This window comes from Chaetodon trifascialis, chromosome 20, assembly GCF_039877785.1.
Source record: "Chaetodon trifascialis isolate fChaTrf1 chromosome 20, fChaTrf1.hap1, whole genome shotgun sequence".
Taxonomy (NCBI): domain Eukaryota; kingdom Metazoa; phylum Chordata; class Actinopteri; order Chaetodontiformes; family Chaetodontidae; genus Chaetodon; species Chaetodon trifascialis.
In genome coordinates this window covers 7,707,921-7,731,063 of record NC_092075.1, presented here as the reverse complement: position 1 = coordinate 7,731,063, position 23,143 = coordinate 7,707,921, and the positions used below count along the sequence as shown (strand labels likewise).

The 23,143-nt window shown below is 43.9% G+C and overlaps 1 protein-coding gene across 7 annotated transcripts in view; it reads left to right on the top strand.

Moving 5' to 3' along the window:
* sema4d (sema domain, immunoglobulin domain (Ig), transmembrane domain (TM) and short cytoplasmic domain, (semaphorin) 4D) overlaps window positions 1-23,143 on the top strand; it is a 41,217-nt gene extending 18,074 nt beyond the window's left edge. For 4 of the 7 annotated variants that reach the window (XM_070988716.1, XM_070988718.1, XM_070988715.1 and 1 more), the window contains 14 exons: window positions 11,855-11,988; window positions 13,422-13,567; window positions 13,663-13,725; window positions 13,835-13,933; window positions 14,049-14,142; window positions 14,300-14,416; window positions 14,527-14,678; window positions 15,188-15,363; window positions 15,513-15,669; window positions 15,781-16,003; window positions 16,219-16,331; window positions 16,834-17,006; window positions 17,250-17,296; window positions 17,532-20,611. In XM_070988716.1, the coding sequence (XP_070844817.1) occupies window positions 11,855-11,988; window positions 13,422-13,567; window positions 13,663-13,725; window positions 13,835-13,933; window positions 14,049-14,142; window positions 14,300-14,416; window positions 14,527-14,678; window positions 15,188-15,363; window positions 15,513-15,669; window positions 15,781-16,003; window positions 16,219-16,331; window positions 16,834-17,006; window positions 17,250-17,296; window positions 17,532-18,544 (2,707 nt within the window). In that variant the 3' untranslated portion in view covers window positions 18,545-20,611. Of the gene's footprint in view, window positions 1-11,854; window positions 11,989-13,421; window positions 13,568-13,662; window positions 13,726-13,834; window positions 13,934-14,048; window positions 14,143-14,299; window positions 14,417-14,526; window positions 14,679-15,187; window positions 15,364-15,512; window positions 15,670-15,780; window positions 16,004-16,218; window positions 16,332-16,833; window positions 17,007-17,249; window positions 17,297-17,531; window positions 20,612-21,043; window positions 21,257-21,376; window positions 21,608-22,309 lie in introns of those variants that run through there. The other 3 variants (XM_070988723.1, XM_070988720.1, XM_070988719.1) reach the window with 3 other exon arrangements.

Here is a 23,143-nt window from a genome sequence, read left to right as displayed (position 1 = left end):
GGTTTTCCTTTCCTCCTTTAAGTTGTGACACTTGTTTTCTATCTGCTTGGAAGCAAGCTGCCAGTCTTTGTTCACACAATGATGTTTATAGTGACATATGTGGTGTACACACACACACACACGCACAGCTGCTTGGTTGCAGTGGCCTATTGGCAGATGCTGTGTGAATGAGGCTTTTCAAAAACCAAAAACACAGGAGCAGAAGTGTAAGTAATGGGTTAAACTGTGTGTCCACAGTGCTAGCATTTCAGGCTAATTAGCATGCGACCCACAGTGGTAGCCTAACAGTACTTCCAACACCAGTGAGTTAATATTTAGCTTCCCAAGTTATTATGTGGGGTTAAAGATAATATTTCAAAATGCATCCTTCATGAGGGAAACATTCATAACATGAGAGCCAAGATGCCAAAATATCAAAGCTAACCTAACGTTAGCAGCTCTTTATGCAGTTTGGCAAAGTTTTCACTCCTGCATCTAAATAACTTACTACCCAAAATAGCATCATGTTCCTGAAAATGAACCTAAATTGGACCCTCAGAGGCTTTTCTCTTGTAAAAGTGGATCATAAAGCATCAACCTAGTCTCTGTGTTGCTGTCCAACTATGTTTTCCAACAGTAAGCATCCAAACAATGTTACGCTAGAACAAAATAAAGTTTTAATTGTGTTGTATTTAGAATATTTTTCTGTAATATTAAGCCTAAATAGCTCTGCACTGCAATGTGCGTGAACACCAACTCAGGAGTTAATGGTCATTAAGCAACATTCATCAATTCAGCCAACAAAATCAACCCCAATCAGTCGGAAACAAGAGTGTGCTTTTGTTTCCGTCTGCGTGAAATCGACCATTGCTTCAAACAATTGGAATGAATTTTAGTACGTCTGCCTCTGTTGTTGTAGCCTGCAGTGTTTGACAAGCATAGAGAGGTGGGGCTTAGCGAAGGGTCAGCTGATGCCAACATCTGTTTCCCAGGGACCAGAGCTTTAATAAGTGCTGCCCATGCATTTTTTTCTTCGGTTACTTTTATGATGAATTTCATTTTCAAGTTATTTTGCTTATTCAGCTGCTTGAATTTGATCTGATTTTCTCAAATGCCTCCAATTATTGTCATTACAGCGATGGCAGAAGTTTGCCCTAAATCTAGCCAACTAAATGTGCGCACTAAGTGTTTGAAGGTTTGGGTTTGGCTTTGTGTTGTTTATCCCTCTCTGCGCTGTGAGGGAAACGGTGAAATTAGTGTTTTATCTCCCGGTATGCCAAGTTCAGGAGGACACACTGTTAGTGTTGTGGCAGCCTGTGGGTGATGGGGCGAGTTTTCACACAGCGCTCCAAAGGAGGTTTTTGTCTCGGCCGTCCAAAATTACCACCATGAAATCGGTGCCTGCTGAAGACTGTGCTGAGAGAAAAGCAGGAGAGAAAGGAGTCCTTCTTAAAGGCAGAAAAGAGAGGAGGACATATATAGCAGGGTTTTTAGTGATGTTTACAGCCCCTTCAAATGTCCCCTGACTGGTGGGAAAGTCCAGTAACTGTATTTTGAAAGACCCATTCTTCCACCAGTGCAACAAAAAATCAGTAAAATGTTTGCAATGCATCTAAGGGTGGCTATATTTGTTCCCTGTCAGTTGATTCAGAACGCAGATTGAGAGATTTAGGCCACTCCGGCAGCTGAAGTCACCTGCCCTTGGATATTGCCGTTTAAAAAGCTGCTACCAATGCGACTACCATTCATCAACTCGGGACCGCGAGGCCTTCAGCCGGGGACCACAAGGCCTTCAGCTGGGCTTTCGCAGCTTCCCAAAATAGTCCCACATTATACGCCCCAAGGCCTGGCTGACATCACAGTAGCCTCAAGGAAACTGCACTGAGTGAAAGGTTTATGACTTTACTCTGAGTGCTGGCTTGCAGGTGACCTCAGGAAGTGGCAAAAGTTTTTCACAGCTTTCCTAAGGCTGCATTTGAAGAGCAGTGTCACCTATAAGCTCTCATCACAGCAGCTCAGCTTCGTTTGAGTCCTCCAGGAAATGGAGCATTATACATGCCATAATATATGTGCTTTATTCGTAATATCATATATATTGGTGCAGGGAGAAGGCTGTTTGTCCAGGAGCAGTGCCTTCAGGAAGCAGCTCACACTGCTGTCTGAAAGCTGTCTACTCATCTGCATGATGCCGTAAAAAGACCGTTTTCAAACGTGTAAATGCATAAGTAGGGTTTTTTTTCTTGATGATCCTCAAAAGTTCCTTTATTGTTATTTTTGCCACTGCAGATGTCACCAGTAAAACTCCTCCACTTATTTGGTCCTTTTTAATTAAAAGAGAGAGCGCATGGTGATTATGTTTTCATGTTGGACTACAGAGGCACACTCGGTCCTTGGACGGGGAACACCACACAGCAGGCCTTGTTCCTCTAGTTAGCTTACTTCACTTGCCTGTATGTTTATAGGGAAGTTTTTCAGATCTTTCAGAGCCATGTGACTCAGGGAAAGGGCGTGTTGTTTTTAAAAAGCTTGCCATCGGCAGACTAAATATACCCTTTACTGGACCTGACCCCTCATTTGCCTTTGCTGTGGCCACTTTAGGTTGACATGCTAGCTCAGCAGGGGCCCTACAACTAGTAATTATATAGGAGGGTTTTCATTTAACATCCCCTCTATAGTGTTGCCTTCACACAAGCTCTTTTCCTCAATTTAGACATCTGGGTTGTCATTGATGGTTTACCTACATTTTAATTCCACCTACTTCATTTTCTGTACCGGTTTCCATTTACACATCAGAAATTAGCATCATGTGCTCCTTGTCATCACGCAGCCGTAAAGGCAGATGTGAATTCATGTTGTGGATGTTGCAGATCATGCTGTTAATCCTGGATCTGGCTTTTTAAAGTTGAACTTTTCCTCCCATCTGTCATCTGCTGAGCTCTCCATGGATAATGTGCGATGACTGCTGCATCATCTGTTGCAGTTTTTAGATGATTTTCTCCATATGACCAAAAGGCAGCTGCGCAGAGGAGGTCCCACAGCTGTTCACTGGCTTTCAGATGACTTTATGTTAACATGACATGGTGGCTTTGCGCTTCACAAGTGAAGGCTGATGTCTGTCTTCGATTCTACATGCTTTGGACATGGAAGAGAGCTAAAAGTTCAACTGCTATGTGTTGATTTATCCAGATAATTTGAGAAATTGGCCGACTGTTCTTGAAAGTGAGGGAAACTCCTCTGACTTTTCACATCAAAGTTTGTTTACCAGTCTTACCAGGACTGTGTATGTGGAAAAGACTTTGGTGGCTCCAGAAGGAAATGCATCAAGTCTGATGAATTGCCTCAAGTGATGTAACTTGAGTCAGCATCAGTTGGGTCTGAAGGGCACAATTACATTAGCTGCTGCTAGCACAACACACCCAGATCTCTGACTGAACTGTCCATGCTCAAGTTGCATTGTGGGTAATGTAGGCCCCACGTTTTGACAAGGAAGGGAACCTGTGGAGGGAAAAAAAGACAATGTGCCCATCCGAAAATCCAAACTATGCACTATATACTCAATGTGTGTACATCATTCAAGATACTTTAATGCAAAGAAATAAAGCGCCAGAGCTGCAGCTGCCTCGCCTTGTTGTTGCTGTAAATGATGCATTACATTATGTGATATTTGTGCTGCCTTAGTGTCCAGTTTTATGCATAGTGAAACATACACTACAAACTGTTTGAACCTTACGTACTATTAAGTTTATACTACTGTTTTGGACATGCTAAAAAAGTTCACATACTGATCTAGCATACGCAGTAGTATGTCAGTATGGAACTTTGAACCGGCCAAATGTCTCTGTTTCTGCATCAATTTTTATTTTTTTATTATTTTTTTTTTATCTGTACATCGTGACTCTTTATAATCAGAGTACTCTTTTAAGATGTTGCCCATGAGACTGTAGCCTTGGTCATCAGATGGAAGTGTAATAGTCAGCTCAAGTTGTCATACCAATAGTGTAGCTCATGCTGAGAGACAGTAAAGCCCTGGTTGTCTACACTCGAAATGTCAAAAACAGTTCATCCGCCTGCGGTGAAACGCAACCCAAAACTCTGATGCAGCTGGCAGTATGTTAAGATGGGCTCTTGGTCCCTGTCTGGTCTTATAAGAGGGATTTGATGCCCACAGTTGGCATTATCGTCTACACATGTGAGCGTGCTCGAGTCTCTGCCACATCTATAGCCAGACTCCATTAATCTGCAAATGACATTGGAGCAGACATCTGTCCCCATCAGTGTGTCATCCTCTGTGGTCCCAGTATTTGGTTTCAAGCGAAGGCTCTTTGCCTCACTCACTTTCCCAAATAACCCACAGCACCCCTGGAGAACTTAAGAGCGAGCCCCAGTGCTGTTGTAGAAAGAAGCACCAACTGTAGTTGGAGTCCAGCAGCTCTTTCCTGCTGTTGCAAAACAAATGATGGAAAGTTTGTGCATATGATTGCTGACAAACCATACAATCTAATCATTGACCTAAATGTCAAGATGCAAATCTGCATTACATTTGAATGTGTTGATCCCCCAAAACACATTTAAATGTAATGCATTTGCTGGAGACATTTCTGTTTAAACTACAAAGATACAGATTATTTTACAAGTAGATCTATCGTTTGGTCTGTAAAATATCAGCTAATGAGAACAAAATGCACCTTAGAGTTTTTAAAATGTTGTTTTATTTGGCAACAAACAACAGTGCAAAACCCAATTATTAATTAATGCAGCAGTGTCGGCCGACGGTCAGGTGATCATCACATTATTACCAGTTATGTTGTCAAATTATATAACATGTTTATTAGAAAACCTTCAACAAAGCACCCTGATTAGCATAAACTGTCAGAGCTGCGTTATCATCCTCCCCACAGCTGGGTGGGTACTGTGCAGATGGTCCGGTGGATTAAGTCAGCAGTCACACAGCTAAGAAAACGTGCTGTATGAACTCAGTTCTCAGTATATAAGGTACAATCAGCCAAAACTAATGCAGTCTAATCCCATCCGTCCTCCCTTCATGAAGGTTATAATGTTCAGCTCTTGCTGAAACTGTCAGAAAGGTGTTGATTCCACTGTACTGTGATTTTGGAGGATGTGGTTTGAGGTGCTGCTGAGCTGTATTGTGTGACACAGAAAGATGTTTTTCATATTTACTCACTGGTTTAAATGGCTTGGACGAGATCATAGAAACATCTGTTAGTAAAACCCCATACAGGCACCACAAACTGCAGCCTCCAAAACGGTCATACAGTTGAATCAAGACCTCTAAACCAGTTTCAACAAAAACTGAACATTATGACCATCATGAAGGTGGGACGGATGGATTAGACTGCATTAGACCTTAAGATAACCGAGTGCACTTTTGCATTGCTTGTCTCAGTGAGGCAAGGGAGGTGTCAGCCTGCCACAAGTTGATAAATTGTGATACATGATGCAGATGAATGAATCATATGAGCAACAATGTGCAGCGTAAGAGAAGGACAGAGGAAACAGAAAACAAATAGAGGCAATATAGACTTTACATGGAGGCACGAAGCAGCAGCTTGACAGCAGCAGAAGTTATTTTCCATAAGAGGAAGGTGAACGACTTGGAGCGATGTGAGCGTGCTGCACAGCATGGAAATGTCATTCTGAACTGCCAGAAGAGACATTCTTTCCATAAAATGAACAATTTAAAGCACATTTCCCATTACACTGTGTGCGCACGGTCGGGCCCGTTCGTATTACAGCAACAGACGAAACAGGGAAGCAAAAATGAGGAGCAGCCTCCTGGCGTGCTGCGGCAAAAAGGAAGAAGAGCATCTCTGTGCATTGATGCTGACGACGAGTGAGGGCATGGAAAAAAAAAAGAGCCAGTGAGGGGTTGGAGTTGTTGGCAGGCACTGAATGTCCAACTCCCTCACATCACCCTCCATCACACTCTGTGTATCCTCGCATACTCTCTGCTCACAGGATGTGAAGCTTCTTTTCTCCCTGCATTGGAAATGAAGTGGCCACCATGTGGTCACCCCACCATTTCATTAGGGAATTAGATTCTCTTTGACTCAGATGAGGGTGCCTTGGTTAATGCAGCTGCAGTCCACTTAAACTTTGTACTTTATAAATACTTTAACAGATGACAGTCGCCACAAACAAAATCAAAAGGCTTCGAGGTCACGCTCAGGCCGACTTCGACGCAGCAAAACAACGCAGGAACCTACATACTTCATGTTGTCTACACCCTGAGCAGAAACCTGTGGGAGAAAACAAAAGCAGCCCATGCAGACCAATCACTGTTCTTGCAGTCACCACATGGCATATGTGTAATGTGTAAATGAAGCTTTAGTACCAAGAATGCAGCACTGGTGTCAGACTGGCACTCAGATATCCATTTTAGAGTCCCCACAAGATGAGAGAGGTAAAGACAAATGGCTCAATCAGTCACAATCAGGTGGGAACGTAGCTGCAGCAAGCAGAGACCCTCCACTAACCACTTTGAGTGCTACAGAACATACTTGTACTGATTATTGTAACATCTTCAGTATCTTTTCCACCAGGGCCTCCCCCGTTTACAGTCATGAACATGAAGGGGTGCGTTTATACAACAAGGATAACTGAAAACTGTCATCTTGTTCTCCCTCTCAACACCTGCTTTGAATGTGAAGTTTTTGCTGTGGTGCACATAAACCGGTTTGTCCTCACCACAGTTGCTGCTTGCTGGCAGGAGTCCGGATCTTGCATTGTAGCCTTGCAGCCTCTAAATTCGATTCACCAGAGGGAAGTGGTTTTTCTTCAGGCTATCCCCGTTTATTAAAATCCCGTGGTTCCCTCTCGTGCACCTGTTGGCCTTTAAACATAGATTGTTTGCTGTGAAGGTGCCTCTCTGCGTCTCTTGTCTTTTTGTCCTTCACTGGGACACTGCTGTGCCTTGAGTAAGAGGAGCAAACAAACTTTCTTCTTTTGCATTAAAACTTGCCAATTAGAGAAGAGTGTAGCTGCAGTTATGTGGTCATGCTTAATTAGCTAACGGCGTGTGCCAAAGGGAAAAACAGTAATCAAAAAAAAATATGTATATAGCTGCAGACTAAATCTAGTTAAATGATGATTTATTATGATGACCAGCTTCCGTCAAAATGAAATGGTTGGCACACCCCTAATGATCAGTTTGTGTTGCATAAGGACATAAAGCAGATTTAATTTTCCTCTTTCATACTCACTAACACCCTCAAAGTGCTTGTGCACAGATAGGCAGAGCTCCAGTTTCCCCCCTCGCTGTCCCCTGTCCTCAGTGGGCAGCATGCCAACGTCTATGCCCAGTTAACAGCACAGTGCTGGGAACCCTAAGGCCCCAAGCAGGTGTCAACCTCCCTGCCCAGCCAAAGGAGCTGAGAGGGGAACACAAAGGGCTCAAAGAGACCTGCCAGCATGGTAACCGTCTTAAATATCCCAGGCCAGTGTGGCCACTCCTCTAAATCTCTCAGCAGCATAGGGTGGCTGCCAGCGTGCTCTTTCTGCTACTGTAACACTGACTCAAAGGGCTTTGAAGCTTTTTTTAAAGCTTTGCCCTAAATGGGGTTCAGGGTAGTAAGATTGATAGAGGGCGTCAGGAGTGCACAGATGGAGGGATGAGCCTAGTTTGAGGGTTTTATTTATGCAGTGTGTCGATAGAGGATTTTTCCAAAGGCCAGAAACTGAGGGAAATTTCTTCCATCTGGGATTTTCATCATGGATTCAGTGTTATCTCATCCATTCACATGCTGCCTGCGTCACTCCCTTTATGTCTCTCTCTCTCTGTTAAGAGTAACAGTTTCTGCCGTGGTCATCGGACAGTTTGTGGAGCATCTTTTACGGGATGCTCCCAGATCCAGATCTCTTGGGCTTGTGTGATCTTTGAAAGCACTGGCTGGGCTCGGGTTTAAGCTGTCCTGGCATTTAAATTGGCAAGACTGTAAAAGAAGTGGATGAGAGGGAGAAGTGATGCCTTTCTCTCTGTCCTCTCTCTTCTCTCTCTCTCTGTTCATTGTTGGATACTCGGCAGTGATGATGTGGATGTGATGGGGGTGGAGTGGAGTGGAGGCTACCCTCATCTTCAGTAAACAATAGGTCCTTGTGTATTTGACCCCCTCTTTAGCAGAGTGGAGTCCATGGCTAGGCCTGAAGCCGGGATGGAATTCCATCTTCGCCAGATTTAGTCTGTGGAAACCCTCACAAACCCCACCCCTCCAGTAATCCCAGTATTAGGAGGGTCATAGCTCTGGGGCCATTTGTTCTTACTTACAAACACATCAATAATCAATTATCATCCTCTCCCGTTTGCTCCAGCTGTGGTGGCCCTCATCGATTGTTTATACGTGCCTCACCGCATGATATATCTCCCCCTCGGCTGGGTAACTGATTACTAACCTACATTTGTGTGGAATGAGCCACAATGGTGCTACTGGGTCATTAAAAAGTGGTTGACAATGATTTATTTGTCCCATGACCTGATCAGCTGTTCTGTAATTTTGCTTTCAAAATCTTAAATGAGGACAAATGACCTATTAAAGTAGTAAAAACACGTACATGCCCTTTATACTCACTGAATCTTCCTTTTCAGTAGCTTGAACGCTAGTTAATGGGTAATTCTGGTATTTTTAAACCTGGGCCCTGTTTTTAAATGACTAATAAGTACAAAAGGTTTTTGACATAATTATGGAAAGGATCCCTACAGAGTTAGGCCTTTTTGTTAAAGCATAAGATCCTTTTTGTTAAAGCAGAAGCAGCTGTTACATCACGCTCTCCAAAGCCACCAGACTCCTTTGACAAAAACACAAATTTTACCTCACAGAACACTGATTGCTGTTCTATCACAGCCTCAATCTGTCAGTTTGTTTGTGTTACTGTGTGAATTTCCAAACTCAACCTTTTAAAACTATGAAGTCACAAAGTCTGAGCTGACCCTGGACCAGTTCCAAAACTTTTTCTAGCTATACTGACACGGTGAAACTAATTGTTGGTTCCTGTGAGAGAAAGGTTTCGTTATCTCAATCCTCATTTTACAAGACATCCGATAACCTTTTATCCCCTCTTTGCGTGACTGGCTCACCCATTTTGCGGGGGTGTGCTGCGGGTACTTCATGTTGTGAAGAACCAGAATAACCTGCTTTGTGCCAGATCACTTTACTGGCATGCAGTCACCTGACCAGCCTGACCCACCTGCCTTCTGACTACTACAACACCACCTTCAGTGAACCCAGAGTCATCTCCAATATTGTAAAAGCTAAATTCACGTGAGAGAAAAGCCAGGCTACAAAGCTGGAGATGCGTCCTTCACTGCTCCTTTCACATGATTGGATCAAGAGAAAGGAAGCACTTTAGCCTTACAATTGAATTTTGTCTGTTAATCACTTCCTGAATGAACGTTTCACTGTTTGTATTTACAGAGCAAAATAAGGTGATCAGTCCATGTCAGCATGAATTTGTTTGACAGTCATTGAAAATTGACCTCAAGATTATTTTGCATGTGCCCCGCATTGCAGTGAATTTGGCAAACATCGCATGTATTACAAGCAGGATTGAGAACAGATTTAGAGATTTATTTTAATATTTAACTTAAGCTTTAAAGCATGAGCTTTTTCCCCCCGCAGCTTTTCTGCTGACCTAAAACAGGCGACTTGAAATACATTTTGTTCAACCAGCAGATATTATCTTTTTTAGACAAAAATGGCTGAACAATCTGAAACAAAATGAATGAAAGCTCAAAAATCTTATTATGATGGAGTCTTCTATATTTGAGACACATTGCGTCGAGTGACCAGGATTGCCCTTCACCATTTACTGTATGACTTCTCAGGCTTTTAATAATTTATTGACTTCACTTGGAACAAGAAGAAGAAAACGTGCATTAAATCTGACAAGTTTTCCTCCTGAGGTGGGTGTGGAGACGTTAAACACTTACATTAATGACACAGAGCAGCCTAATGGAGTCCTTATCAGGCACACGCTGAAGTGAATGTACCGGTTAAAAGGCAAATTGGCAAATGCAAAACAACACCGGCATCTGATTAGAGCTGATAGGTAGCAGGATCGCTGCCATCATCACTGTCGTCATCGTCGTCTGAAGCAGACCCATGCGCCTGCTCCTGTCCCAGCAGTGAAGTGCGGAATAAAAAGTTTTCAATAAAAGGGGGATTTTCTTAAGCCTGAGGTGTTAAATTGTTGCTTCATGCAGGCACCAACAAGTGGTACAGTGGTCATAAGACACACCGCATTAACGTCACCGTTCATAGACTTCAAACACGCACACTCCTTTGCATGAGCGTCAAGTGTTTGTGTGTGTGGTTTTTGTGCATATTTCAAAGGAGAGCGGGTGTTTTTTCTGCCACTGGTAATCATGTTAGCTCAGGTCCTCATCATGCGCTCCACCCCTCCCTCTCTTTCCTCCTCACCCACCCCTCTTTGAGTCCTCGAGCAGATGGAGCTGCACATCCATCTGTTTTCCTGCTTTATTTAACCGCACATTTCTGAAATGGTTCCAGGTTAAAAAAAGCAACAAGGTTGTCCAAAAGCATCGATACTTTGGTCGATACCACGTGTTTAGAATGATTTAATCTGTTACTTATACATTCAACTGGGTCAAAAGTACTTGACCTTTTAAACAAACAGATCAGATGTTCAATCCAAGGCTGCACAGATGCAAACAACAGGGAGGAAAATCAACAGGTCGTCGCTGTTAGCGTGTTGGTGTGTGTTCAGACTTTGCCTTTACCAGCACTGTGTGCACGTTGTGGATGCTGTGGCGTCGAGTACAGTTTTTTCATGCTAGCACTGGGGTGAAATTTAAAAGTCTGCTATCATGACAACAAGTCATTTACAAGAAATTCTGAATATTGCAAATGGCAGAGTTGTGTGTGAACACTAGGGAGAGTTGACTTCCTTTGTTTTAAACAATTCATGAACACGAAGGGGAAGGAGCATTGAGCATTAGTTCCTGATTTATAGGTGACTGTCGCAGAGCCCAGCTGACCGCTGTCCAACCATTTGCTTCAAAATAAAGCAGTTAAATCGTTGTTATTAGTTTGTATTTTTCTGTAATGGATTTATTAAGAATGAGCAGTTCCATAGTTTCAACGCAGTGTGCTTAATTGGCCCTTGCTTCTGATTGGTTAAAATGTATAACATGCTTGCTTGTGCTTGTTAGATAATTTAGTTGAAGCTATGGAGCCGTGAGAGCACAGTAGTGTTGGACTGACTTACACATGCTCATCGTATGTGTATGCTTATTTCATTTTTGAAAAGAGGAACACACACTACAGAGTGTTTGTTGAAGCATGTGTGAGCTATATGCATGCACTCAAAAGCTTAAGAGGGCATCTTCAGGAAATAGACAGAACCACAGTATCTGGCTGCAACTAGTTTTTACTATTGATTAATGTGCAGATTGCTTTCAGTAATGAAAAATGCCCATCACAGATGTCTAAGTCACTTCATCCATCAGCCCAAAACCCAAAGATATTTCACTGACTGGGATGTACACCAAAGAAAAGCTGGAATCAGCAAATGTTAAAAAATAACTCAAACATCTTGTATTCTTTTACATGTATTCCCAGGAGATATATCTTTCTTTACTATTTTTTACTCGTTTCTATCGCTGATTTCATTCAAATTCAAATGCATGTGACGCACTGTACCAACCTCCAGCGCGATACAAAAGAGGATGAATCAGTCCTGCCAGCTTTCAGTATGAGGGAAGTGGATTTGATGTCTGTCCCCTCTTAGCGTCCGTGCTGCACAATAAGATCAGCCTGCGAGGAACTCATTCAGTTCTACATCCTCGTTCAATATTTTTCTGGTTCATCAGGTTTTAGTGTATTGCTCTTCTTCTACCTTGCAGAGGAAACTTCACAGTTCCGAAGTTATCAGAGTCTAATATGGGATTTGGCGTGCTGGGAGTGTTTCTGGGGCTGCTCCTGGAGGTCTCCACCCATGGACCCCACGCTGTGCCTCGAACCTCCTGGAGACACCAAGGTAAGACTGAATGTTAAGACATGGTATAAATAAAGAGCTTGATAAGTAATCATTACTTTAAAACATGTAAAGTAAGTCCTACTATTACGAATATTAATATATAAAACACATTACAAGGCACAGCTCTGGTGTGTTTGCTTTGGCAGTTATTTTTTAGTCAATTTATAAATATATGAACTAATCAAGTATTTAATGTGTTAGAATCAGCTTTATTGGTCACATTGTGTCTACATACAAGGAATCTGACTCCAGTTTTGCTCTCGATGGACTTAAACACAATTCCAAGAACAGTTTACAGGAAGATGAATCGAAATAGACAAACAGCTAAAAACAAGGAAGTTGAACAAAAGATTGTGAAATATTTTTACTAAGATTAATGTACATATGAACAATGAACAGCAACATAAAGCTTTTTGTTCGCAGCATCCTTCTACTCTTGTGTCCATTTCACAGTAAATCCCATCCTTGTGAAATCTAAACCATTTCTGGTAAATGTCCTTTTGAAGCCATCTGCTGATTTAAACTGAAACTTAGCTTGAGTCATGGACACTGAGGCTGAATGCACTCAATTTGAGAAGTCATGCTTGTTAGTCTTAGTTGGTATTTATGAGCTTACTCAGTCTTCAGTTTACACGTTCAGTTGCTCGTTAAGCAATGTATGGAGATCTGAGACTTCAAATATAAACTCTTTCAGCTCCAGGTTCGCAGGAGATAAGATGAGTCACACCTGTTTTCTTTGAATTTGTCTCAAGGGATCACCCACTGTCTCACCACAGGCTCTCAAATTGGCGCATTTACTGTCAGGCGGAAGTTCTGTTTGCATGCTGCAGTACTACATAAATAGCTGCAGTAACCCAGCCGCTCTGTGAGAACCGGCACAGCTCACCCTTTAACAAAGTCAAGTTTCCTCACTCACTGTGTGACACACTGTTTCAGTCAATCAGTGAGGGGATTTGCTTTCATCATTGTGGTGTTTATGTCCAGGCACCTGCAACCCGAAGCCACTTGCACCTGGCACAACCAAAGCCAGTCAGACACGAACTGTCCCCTCGGTTTGCCGTCAATCACAGCACAGAGCATAACGAGAGATACGCTAATGTGTTTCACTCAGAGACGCACAAATGTCTACAAAACATCTATTCAGCCTTTGCTGTAGTTTGCTTTGGTGGCCTTATCGACAGGCTCCATCCATCACCTGTTGTTGTGATGGTGAAATGTACTCATTTACTCCTGACTAAGATCCAGCTTAAACCTTGTTTAGCTGATTTTTTTGGCCACTTGGGGGCAGCAGAAACGAGCTGTAAGCACAATACCGACATATTATCATGTCGTGTCACAAGGAACTTAATTAATGATATCTGATTAATGCCAGTCAAATATTCGCTCTCCTTTTTGGATGCTTAAGGAATGTTATCCAATGGTTTCGTGCTCAGATTTAGATCTGATGGAGTTTTCGGAGCCTGACATCTTCAACTACTCCACGTTGCTGCTGAGCGAGAAAAAGGACGCGCTGTACGTGGGAGCCAGGGAGGCCATCTTTGAGCTCAGCAAGAAGAACGTGACAGTCAGAAACAACAAGGTAACAACAGGCGAATGAGTGACAACGGGAGAGAAAAAATGCAATAAAAATATTACAGATTAATTACGATTTTCTGTTCGTAAAACCATTTTAAGGTTCAGTGGACAGTTGCAGAAAACCCCATGATGATGTGCACGCTTAAAGGAAAATCAAAAGAGGTTAGTTAATAATTCAGATGTTAATGTTTTATGTGACTTCAACGAGATGGCAAAATCACTCACAGTCGACAATAAAATGTCATTTAGTCGATTGAATGTTTCTTTCCAGAGGGATTGTCTAAACTACATCCGAGTACTTCAAGTTGTAGACGACGAGCGGCTGTATGTCTGCGGCACGCACGCCTTTCAGCCGCAGTGTGACTACTTGGTAGGTTAATGCTCAATCCCTCCTTAACTTGTTCCACCGCTCTGCACAAATTAACATGTGCTCGGGCTCTTCACAGCGATGTTTAGCTGAAATTTGATCTTGAACTCTTTTTCAGAACCTCAAAGACTTCTCGTTGGACGGCCAACCGGAAGATGGCAGAGGAAAGTGCTCGTTTGACCCCTCGCAAAGCTTTACGACGGTCATGGTTGGTGAGTTGTGGCCGGTTTAATGTCATTTCACAAAGAGCTCTTTTGGTTGTCAGCCCTGCAGTGAAATGCGTAATAATCCTCAGTAATCTCTTTTTTTGGGGAGGCAAATGCTGGACAATAAACTGTTTTTTTATTTTATTCCCCGCTTTTCTATCAGATGGAGAGCTGTACTCAGGGACAGCTTATAACTTCTTAGGCAGTGAACCGATTATTTCCAGATACTCTCCATCCCAGTCCCTGCTGAGGACAGAGTACTCCACATCGTGGCTCAATGGTGAGTTAGGACATGTGATCGAACATTAAGTTAAAGGTGGTGAGGACAGGATGTGGCCACACTCTCTTTTACCAACACCCTCCTCCCTCCATTCTCTGCTTTCCTTGCAGAGCCCAGTTTTGTTTTTGCCGACGTCATCAGGGAAGGGACAAACCGAGTCGAGGGCGAAGACGATAAAATCTACTACTTCTTCACTGAGGTGTCAGTGGAGTACGAATTCTTTGGCAAGCTGCTCATCCCCAGGGTGGCACGCGTCTGTAAGGTCAGTCCACGTCATATACCATCTGCACATACCAGCAGCGCTCCTCATTAGCCCTTCTGTTCCTCTTGTCTGTGTGTGACATCTTTCTCCACCTAGATCCCTCGAGCTCCCTCCTTCATTATCTTGTATCTCTTTTCTTGATCTAACCTGAGGTCATGTCATGGTACAAATCAACTGCAGTTATCTTAGTCTTGTGTATGCCTGTATGTAGCCTGAGAGGTGAAATTCAGGGCACACAAAGTCTTAAATCACTGAAAGCTTCTGTCTTTGAGCAAATGATAATCATTGAAGTTGGCTCAGACAAGTGTATCGGCCATTTTTGTCGACAATTTGACAAAGAAAATAACCTGAAATAATACATCTCCCTCCTCTCTTTTCAAAATGGACACCCTTGCACACACTCATACGCCTGCCACTTCCTCTCCCTCTCTTCATTTCTTCTTCCTCCCACCATCGTCCTCTGCCTGTCCCCATGCTGCCTAACGTACTGATAATCCCGTCCTTCGCAGGGTGACCTCGGGGGGCAGCGCACTCTCCAGAAGAAGTGGACGTCCTTCCTGAAAGCCAAGCTGGTCTGCTCCATGCCTGAGCTTAACTTTGTCTTCAACGTAGTACATGATGTCTTCATCCTGAAGGGGACGGACTGGAGGGACACCGTCATCTACGGGGTCTTCACCTCCCAGTGGTCAGTGGGTTTGAAGATCTTAAGTCGGGGATCAGTAGGGGTCAGAAAAGGGAAGAAATGTATATTGTGTACATACTGCAGGTCCTTAAATTCCCTTCTCTTCCCTCCCCCACTTCTCTCCTGACTCCGCCACCGTCCTCGTCTCTCAGGGGTAATGTGGGCTTGTCAGCCGTGTGCTCTTACAACATGACAGCTGTGGAAGAGGTCTTCTCCAAGGGCAAGTACATGCAGAAAGCCACAGTGGAGCAGTCCCACACCAAGTGGGTCCGGTACAACGGCATCACTCCCTCTCCCCGTCCTGGAGCCGTAAGCGCCTTTTAACGCAGCTCCAATAATTAAGACTCAGTTCTGTGAGGATGCGAACATACTTTCCTCTAAAATATTCAATGTTTCTTCTCCGTCCTTCTCCTCCACCAGTGCATTAACAACCTGATGCGACAGCAGAACATCAGCAGCTCTCTCCACCTGCCGGACAAGACCCTTCAGTTCGTTAAGGACCACCCCCTGCTGGAGGATCCCGTCCTGCCCATCGGCAACGGGCCTCGCCTCATCACCAAAGACGTCAACTACACTCAGATCGTGGTCGAGAGGGTCCGAGCGCTCGATAGGAACATTTACGACGTCATCTTCACTGGAACGGGTGAGAACATCGGCTCACATAACAAACTGTTCTTAATGAGGGTGTGTTTATTAAGCTTGTTAGCCCCTGATGCTAATCCGAGTCATTGAATTTTAAGTATGAATGTGCTGATATAGTGCTTCAATCTAACATTTATTGCTGTAAGCTTTAAATGAGGCTAATATCTGGCTCCTTCTTTTGCTGAATGATTGACATTTGACTATTTTCCTCTGTAGATAAAGGAGTCCTGCACAAGTCGGTAGTGTATGAAGGAGAAGTGCATATTGTGGAGGAGATCCAGCTTCTGAAGAACTCTGAGTCCATCAAGAACCTACTTTTGTCCTCTGAGGTCAGTGACTTTACTGCAACAAAGAGATAAATGCAGGATTTAGAAAAGGGAAGAAGAATTAGAAAATGTGTTTCAGGCTCAGAAGATGAAGAAGACAGGCAGGTAATCTACACTCAGTGGCCAGTTTATACAGCTGTGTGTGCTGAATGCAAGTGTGTGTGTTAGCGTGTTTTTCTAATGTGCGTACTCTGCTGTGACAAACCTCACAGCATGAAGCCGCCAAGACGATGGACAACAGTTAAGAGTAAAAGCCGCAGTTCTCTAAATCAGATGAGGCTACATGTTTATCTTTGCTGCAGAGTGGGTTTGTGGTTGTTTGCACTCAACTTTTTGCTGACAGAAGTGTTGCTGTTTTTGTTTTAGACTTGTGTGGTTATGGGTCCATCTTGGTGACGATTCAACCTGATAAAATCGCAAAGCGAGCGACAAGTTCTGTTTTCATGTGAAAGTTTGTACGCTCTTTCTTTAGCATGTGTATGTGAACGAGCTCGTGCTTCCACAGACACGGTCCCTGTACGCTGGTTCAGACTCGGGCGTAGTCCAGTCACCTACAGCGTTCTGTGGCAGGTATCTGTCCTGCGATGACTGCGTCCTGGCTCGAGACCCATACTGCGCCTGGGACCCTCACACTGCTGCCTGCGTCAATATCTTTGATGCTCCCAGCCAACGGCATAGGTGACTCACCGTCAAGCTAGATTGCCATCATTCACTCTCTGTCTTACTCACTCTAATCTGTCTGTCTACATACCGATACTTCACTCATGCATTGGTTAACAGGAGCAAAACCACCATGGAGAGGCACCTTACTGATACTTCATCCAGTCTGACTTGCTTTGCCGTCTCAGATTGTACATTTTTTCAGTTCAGTCTGTGCATATTTTCATGCATCATGAAAATAATACTTGTTTGTTTTGTCAGGAGGTTAATCCAGAGCCTGAATGGTGATGCAGACAAGTGTCCTTCAGGTAGGGTACAACGTGCTCATACACGGCTAACTGAAAAAGTACAGTGTTCACTACACTGTGATAAATATCAGCATCATCACATAACTCGGATGCTGTTTTCATCTTTTCAAGGCTTAATTGAACTTTTTTTTTTGTCAGTAAGCCCAGTCCTAGATGTATGATTGTCCTACATTGCTCACTAGATGAGACTTTAACTGCCCACAAGTCATTCTTTTCTCTCTTTTTTGCCTCATAGTGTCAGGTCGCTCTCTGAAGGACTACCAGAGTGTGACAGTGAAGCTGGGGAGCTCTGCTGAGCTGCCGTGCCTGGTACACTCCAACCTGGCCCAGGTGATGTGGAAATCCAACGGCTCGGTCCTCACTGAGGCCTCTCGCTTCCACCTCATAGGCGAAAATGGTCTCCTTATTTACAGCGTGGCTCCCGAGGATCAAGGTCATTATGAGTGCTGGTCTGTGGAATGGGCCCCTGCCGCTGGGAAGAACTTCACCCGCCTCCTGGCTGCATACGTCCTGACTCTGGATCTCCCTTCCAGACCCCCGCACCAGGACGGCCACGTGGCCGTCACCACCCTCGGCAGGCAGGAGACATCTAGCACGCACGAGGCTGAAGGTAATGGTAAGACAGACAGAGCCCCACTAACTCCGGCCCTCGCCCCTCCCAGCTATACAGCCGCAGTCCAATTCACGTCCCCACCCCGAACTGACTCATCACTAACCCCGCCCCCCAGCAGCACAATCAAGTTCCAGCCAAAGCAGTATCTTCCCCCGAGCTCCAACGCTCCCCGCCCGGACAGCCGGGACCCGGCAGCCGAGTACTTGCAGCACAACAACAGCACAGCCCTCCTCTTCCTCTTCCTCCTGTTTTTCCTGCTCTTCCTGGCCGCGCTGGCGTACAACTGCTACATGCAGTATCTTCCAGCCCCCTGCCTCCGTCTGCGAGCTGCTCTGCTGGGCAGCCACAAGAGCGCCCATCAGCCTGAGTACCGGGCCTGTGAAGCAGGTCTCATGGAAGCATCTACAACTGACAAAATTAACATGACGGAGCAACCCACGCAGAACGGCAGCCAAGCCACTCAAAACCTCCGGGCGCTCCGTGATACCGGGTATGAGACCGAGCCAGAGTGCGGCAACGGTCGGATCCCCTCTCACAGCTTTGGAGATGACAGCCCCTCCCAGGAGAAACCCTTTGATGTGGACTGTGAATCTCAGCCCATCCAGTTTGCAGACGCAGATGAACCGTACTGCTAGCCAGAAGCCTGTCGGGCTTTTGCTCCTCTTAGCATAGAGACTGCTTCGCGGGGGGGTCACACTCTTGCCGCATCTTTCCATGACTTACAGGTCTTAAGTGTTTTCCTCCATTTGAAAGTATGTGTAGTGTACAGCGCCACTTGAAGTTTAATCACGATGAGGCTTAAGTCAGATGTCCCACTTGCCTGTAGAGATTTAACTCCTGCTGTCTGATTTAGGACTTATAAAGACGATAAAGCAAAACTGTGTCCACGGAAGCTGCAACCTCTCAGCTTAGTCCAGCAAGAAAAGCTATTTCTTAAATTCCAAATTGGAAACATTGTTTACCAAATTGGTAAGTTACCTTGATGTTTTCCAAATTGGAGTCGTGTTTTTTTGTACAGCCTGGATGAGAAGTAATCTCTTGAAGCTTTTGCTTTTTTTTTTTTTTTTTCCTCTCTCGAAGCAACGCGTAGGCTATTGGACTCGGCTAAATGCTTCAGCGTTACAGTAATTTCTCAGGGAAGATTTGCTCAGTACATCATGGCCTGGCTTTGTTGTACAGTGTTGCCATCTGCAGCACCTGGTATGTGGGCCTTAATCTCACCCAGTGAGGTGGCAGTGTGGGGTGTTGAAGGTCAGAAAAAGAGAAAAATGAGTGGACGAGCGACGACTTGCATATTAGAAAAATGCTGGAATGAATCAAACCACTGTCTTGTGTAGAATCATCTCGAGTGTTGAGTTTCTCTGTATCTTATTTTTGAGTTTGTGAAGTCGACATTCCTCCGTGGATACACCTCTAACGGCCCTGTGTATTAACCTCTACTAGTCTTCTTCCCTTATGTGCTCTGTTTATAACAAATGTGTTGAGTATGACGTGATGCTTGATGAGATCAACCATCACTTGTTCTTTTTTTTTTTTTGAACAGCCCTGGAAACAATCTGAATTATTATTTTTTTGTAATTGTTTTTAATTAAGCCTTCAGTTTTAGAACATTTTCAGAGAATTATTATTTAAGATGAGTCACATCTGTGGTATTTTTTGTCTATTGTGTAAGTAGCTGTGATCTTCCTCGTTTCCTCTTATTTATTGCAGCTGATTTGGTTTTTAGACCCTAGTCTTCACTCATTAGACTCCCTTTTGTCTCTTCTGCATGTCATCCCCTCGTTTAGATGTCCCATTTTCCTCAATGCTCTCTTTCTCCATCACTCCCTCCTTCACAGCCTCCTCTCCTGTCGACTCTTCATCACCCCTGTCCTCCTCTGGAAGTAGCACTCCCTCTGCCTTCCCTTCCTCCTCCTCTTCCTCCTCTTCTTCTTCCACCTCCTCCTCCAACAAGCCCCACAGTGTGGAGGCCCGGGAGGCAGAGGTTAGACTGTTGCCTCCCCTGTTGAAGGACCAGGCCTGGGGGGTTCATGCCCAGGAGGCCTTCCTGCTCTTCTGCCTGGCCTTGGGTGAGTGGTGCCTGTGACATTGACTCGAACCCAACATCTCCTGTTTCTCAGTTTGGAAATCTTACTCCCCGTTTTCTTTTTTACTTAACACTCCCCATTATTTTTCACTCATTCTCTTTTTCTGCACCTTGCATGTTACCATGTCCCAGACATAAACTAACCAGGAGTGTGCGTTTCTTCATTTGTTTAAAACAAGCCTGCCCTTTGCTGTACGGCGTCTGACTCGATACCTGCACAATGAGTGAATGTTCCAAAAGACAAAGCTTGGACTCGATATTAAACTGTCAGCCTCTCAGTGATCTGGTTCTCTCGCGGTTCTCAATTCCTTGTTAATGAAAGGTACAGGTTTGTGTATATTAATGTGTCACAACAGTTTTGATGTGAAACGAGTAAGATTTCGTCGTGGATCCTTTTTATCCAGGATGTTGAGAGAATCTCCTCAGAACAAAGTATAGTATGCTCATATGTCATCCCAAGACTGTATCTGGATCTTTTTTTTTGTGCCTGTAAACAAGTGTAAATATATTTGTATATATGGAAAAATACCTTTGAAGATGTACATAAATCTAGGGGACATTCGGGGACTATTGTTCTTGGTAGGGAGGCTAAATAAATCTTGTCAAATGTTTTCAACACGGGTTTGTTTTCTTAAATGTTTTGAGTTTGAATGTGGACTCATCACTGAAGATAATGGTAGAAAGTGCTACTGTATGTGGATGTAAAGTATAACAGCAAAATAGTTTAAATTACTGTACTAGTAATCTTACTAGTGCTGAATCAGCCTTCAAATTATATAAAATCTCTGCGGACTACACTCATGCAGCTCAGTAAATCTGGCTTCATCCAAGGCTCCAACTGTTTGAGATGCACTGAAAATCAGAGCTGCGATCAGGATTTGTGCATACTTATACACTGCATGCATACTCAGTCAAACCTCTAGGAACTGAACATCACAAACAGACCTACTAAAGGCAAGTATTCCCATTTCATGTACAGTATGTCTGTGTGGCATGTCAGTGTCTCAGCCGTCTGGGGTCAAACACGAGGTCCAATTCTATCCCTCAGGTCCCAGTGATGTCCACATTCACTGGCTAATGAATGGGCACAGTCTGGACACCCCCATTATGGAGTACCGCCGGCCACTGGGTCAGAAGGAGGTACTGGTGAGCAGCTGGCTCCGAGGGGGGCCGCTGATCAAGGACGCCCGTTACCACTGTATCGCTGAGGCCAGCACGGGAAATGACATGTCTGAGGTGGACCTCCACCTCACTATTGGAGGTATCTGGACCTGGTGTTGTGTGGCTGGCTATGGAGTGCCTGGGACTGCCGTCACTTTATTAGTCCAGAGATGGGTTTTTGTAATAGTTCCTATCAATAAAAGCTGTTGTTATTTGACAGATGAGGAGAGCATTCCATCCAGGGATTTGAACCAATGGAGAGGTGCGCTCACAGAGCATGAGCAACTGCTAAAAAGATGGGAAAAGGCCTGGGTACGTCTCTGCTCTTGCATGTGAATGTGTCTTCTCCCATAAAAGTCTCTGTTTGGACGCCCAGGTCGACTCACCTCATGTGCACCAGTTTTAACCTGCTCTGCATGTTTGGCTTCGGGCGATTGGTTTGAACTCTCTCTGCCAGTCTGAGTTTTTCTTCTCAGCAACACTCGAGAAGTGCAAAGTCCAGATTTACTGGGGCAGCGGCAAATAATTAAGACACAAAACTAACGCCAGCTGATTGATATTCCATGAAATAAACTGTTCTGAAATTGTTTTTCCACAGTCTTTGTGTGCTAATTTTAGCCATCATATTTAACTACATTGCATTTAACTACATCTTCTGTTCCACATGATCTATTAACTACATTCAGTTAACTGTGGTGTAGATGTCAAAAAACTTTGGTTCCTTTAAAGGGATTACTAAAGGATTTTTAATTGGGAGCAAGCCATTAAATCTATCAATATACACTAGACTTGAGTTCACAGTTCTTTCTCCCTCTTCTACTTTCAGATGTGGTTTTTATAATGGGCCTTTTTTTTCCCAGCTGTGCCTTTAGTTACTAAGTTTTGATCTAGTTTGACCAGAAAAACATGCATCCTCCCTCATATCAAAGCAGCTTCCAAAGGGTAAACTACCTTAACTTCAGCCTGATTCAGCCTGAATTACCATTTGTTCCATTATTTGAATTACTAAGAAATGTGGAGATGTGGGCAGTGATTCAGAGGTCTATAACTGGGCTAGTTTAACTTTAAAAACATTTATATGTAACATTAAAGAAATCTTCCCTGACCATCCTCCTCTGCTTGCACAGTACAACTCTGTTTTTTCCCTCCACAGGAAAGCTGTGATGGCCACTGAGCTCTGTGAAGATGTCATGAGCTTCACTTGTGTTGGCTGAATCTGGTTGTGAACATGGTCCTCGGCCCAGGTGGACCACACCTTTGGCACTGAAAGTATCATAAACAGATGGAATACGATGTCCAAGTGTTCACGTTTTACACAGGAGTCTGATGGACCGTGCAGCAAAGAATTCACAACACCTGCCTTCTGCAGGGGCTCACCTGGTTGTGATGATGGCGTTTGGACTCCTTCCAAACCTGACGAGGAGATGAAGCTTATTTCATTTTTATTAGCTTGTTTCTGTTTTTACTGATGAAAATGAACATCCTGAAAGCAGTGCTTTAATGGAAGAATAAAACTGTTGGTATATGAGGGGCACTCATCTGTATTAGTGATGCAGCATTTGTGACAGTTCAGGCCTGTTTGTAGTCTGCTTTATTTTACAAATGCCTCAGAAGTTTGCACCTCCACTGCCTTCAAAAGCCTCAGTACGAAACTTCAAATCCGCTTTATAGTTTGACATTTTCTCTTGAGTTTATACAGTCTTTAATATTTATTTTTAACTCTCATGGAGTCAAAGCCCAAGCTTATTCAATGGTTAGGTTACTGTGGGAAGTAGGATTCTTTTCCGCCACAGTCTACCTCTTATGTTTGACAATAAGCAAGATTACATCACCAAAAGTGAAACTGAAATAAAAGCCTCAGCATTGCCAAAATGCCAAGGATGGCACAGGTTGAATAATTGAGTCTGTGTCTCGCCGCTTTCTGCCTGTAGTCAGTTTTTGTTCACACAAAATTTGCCTTTGTAGCAGAAATAAATGGAGTTTGTTT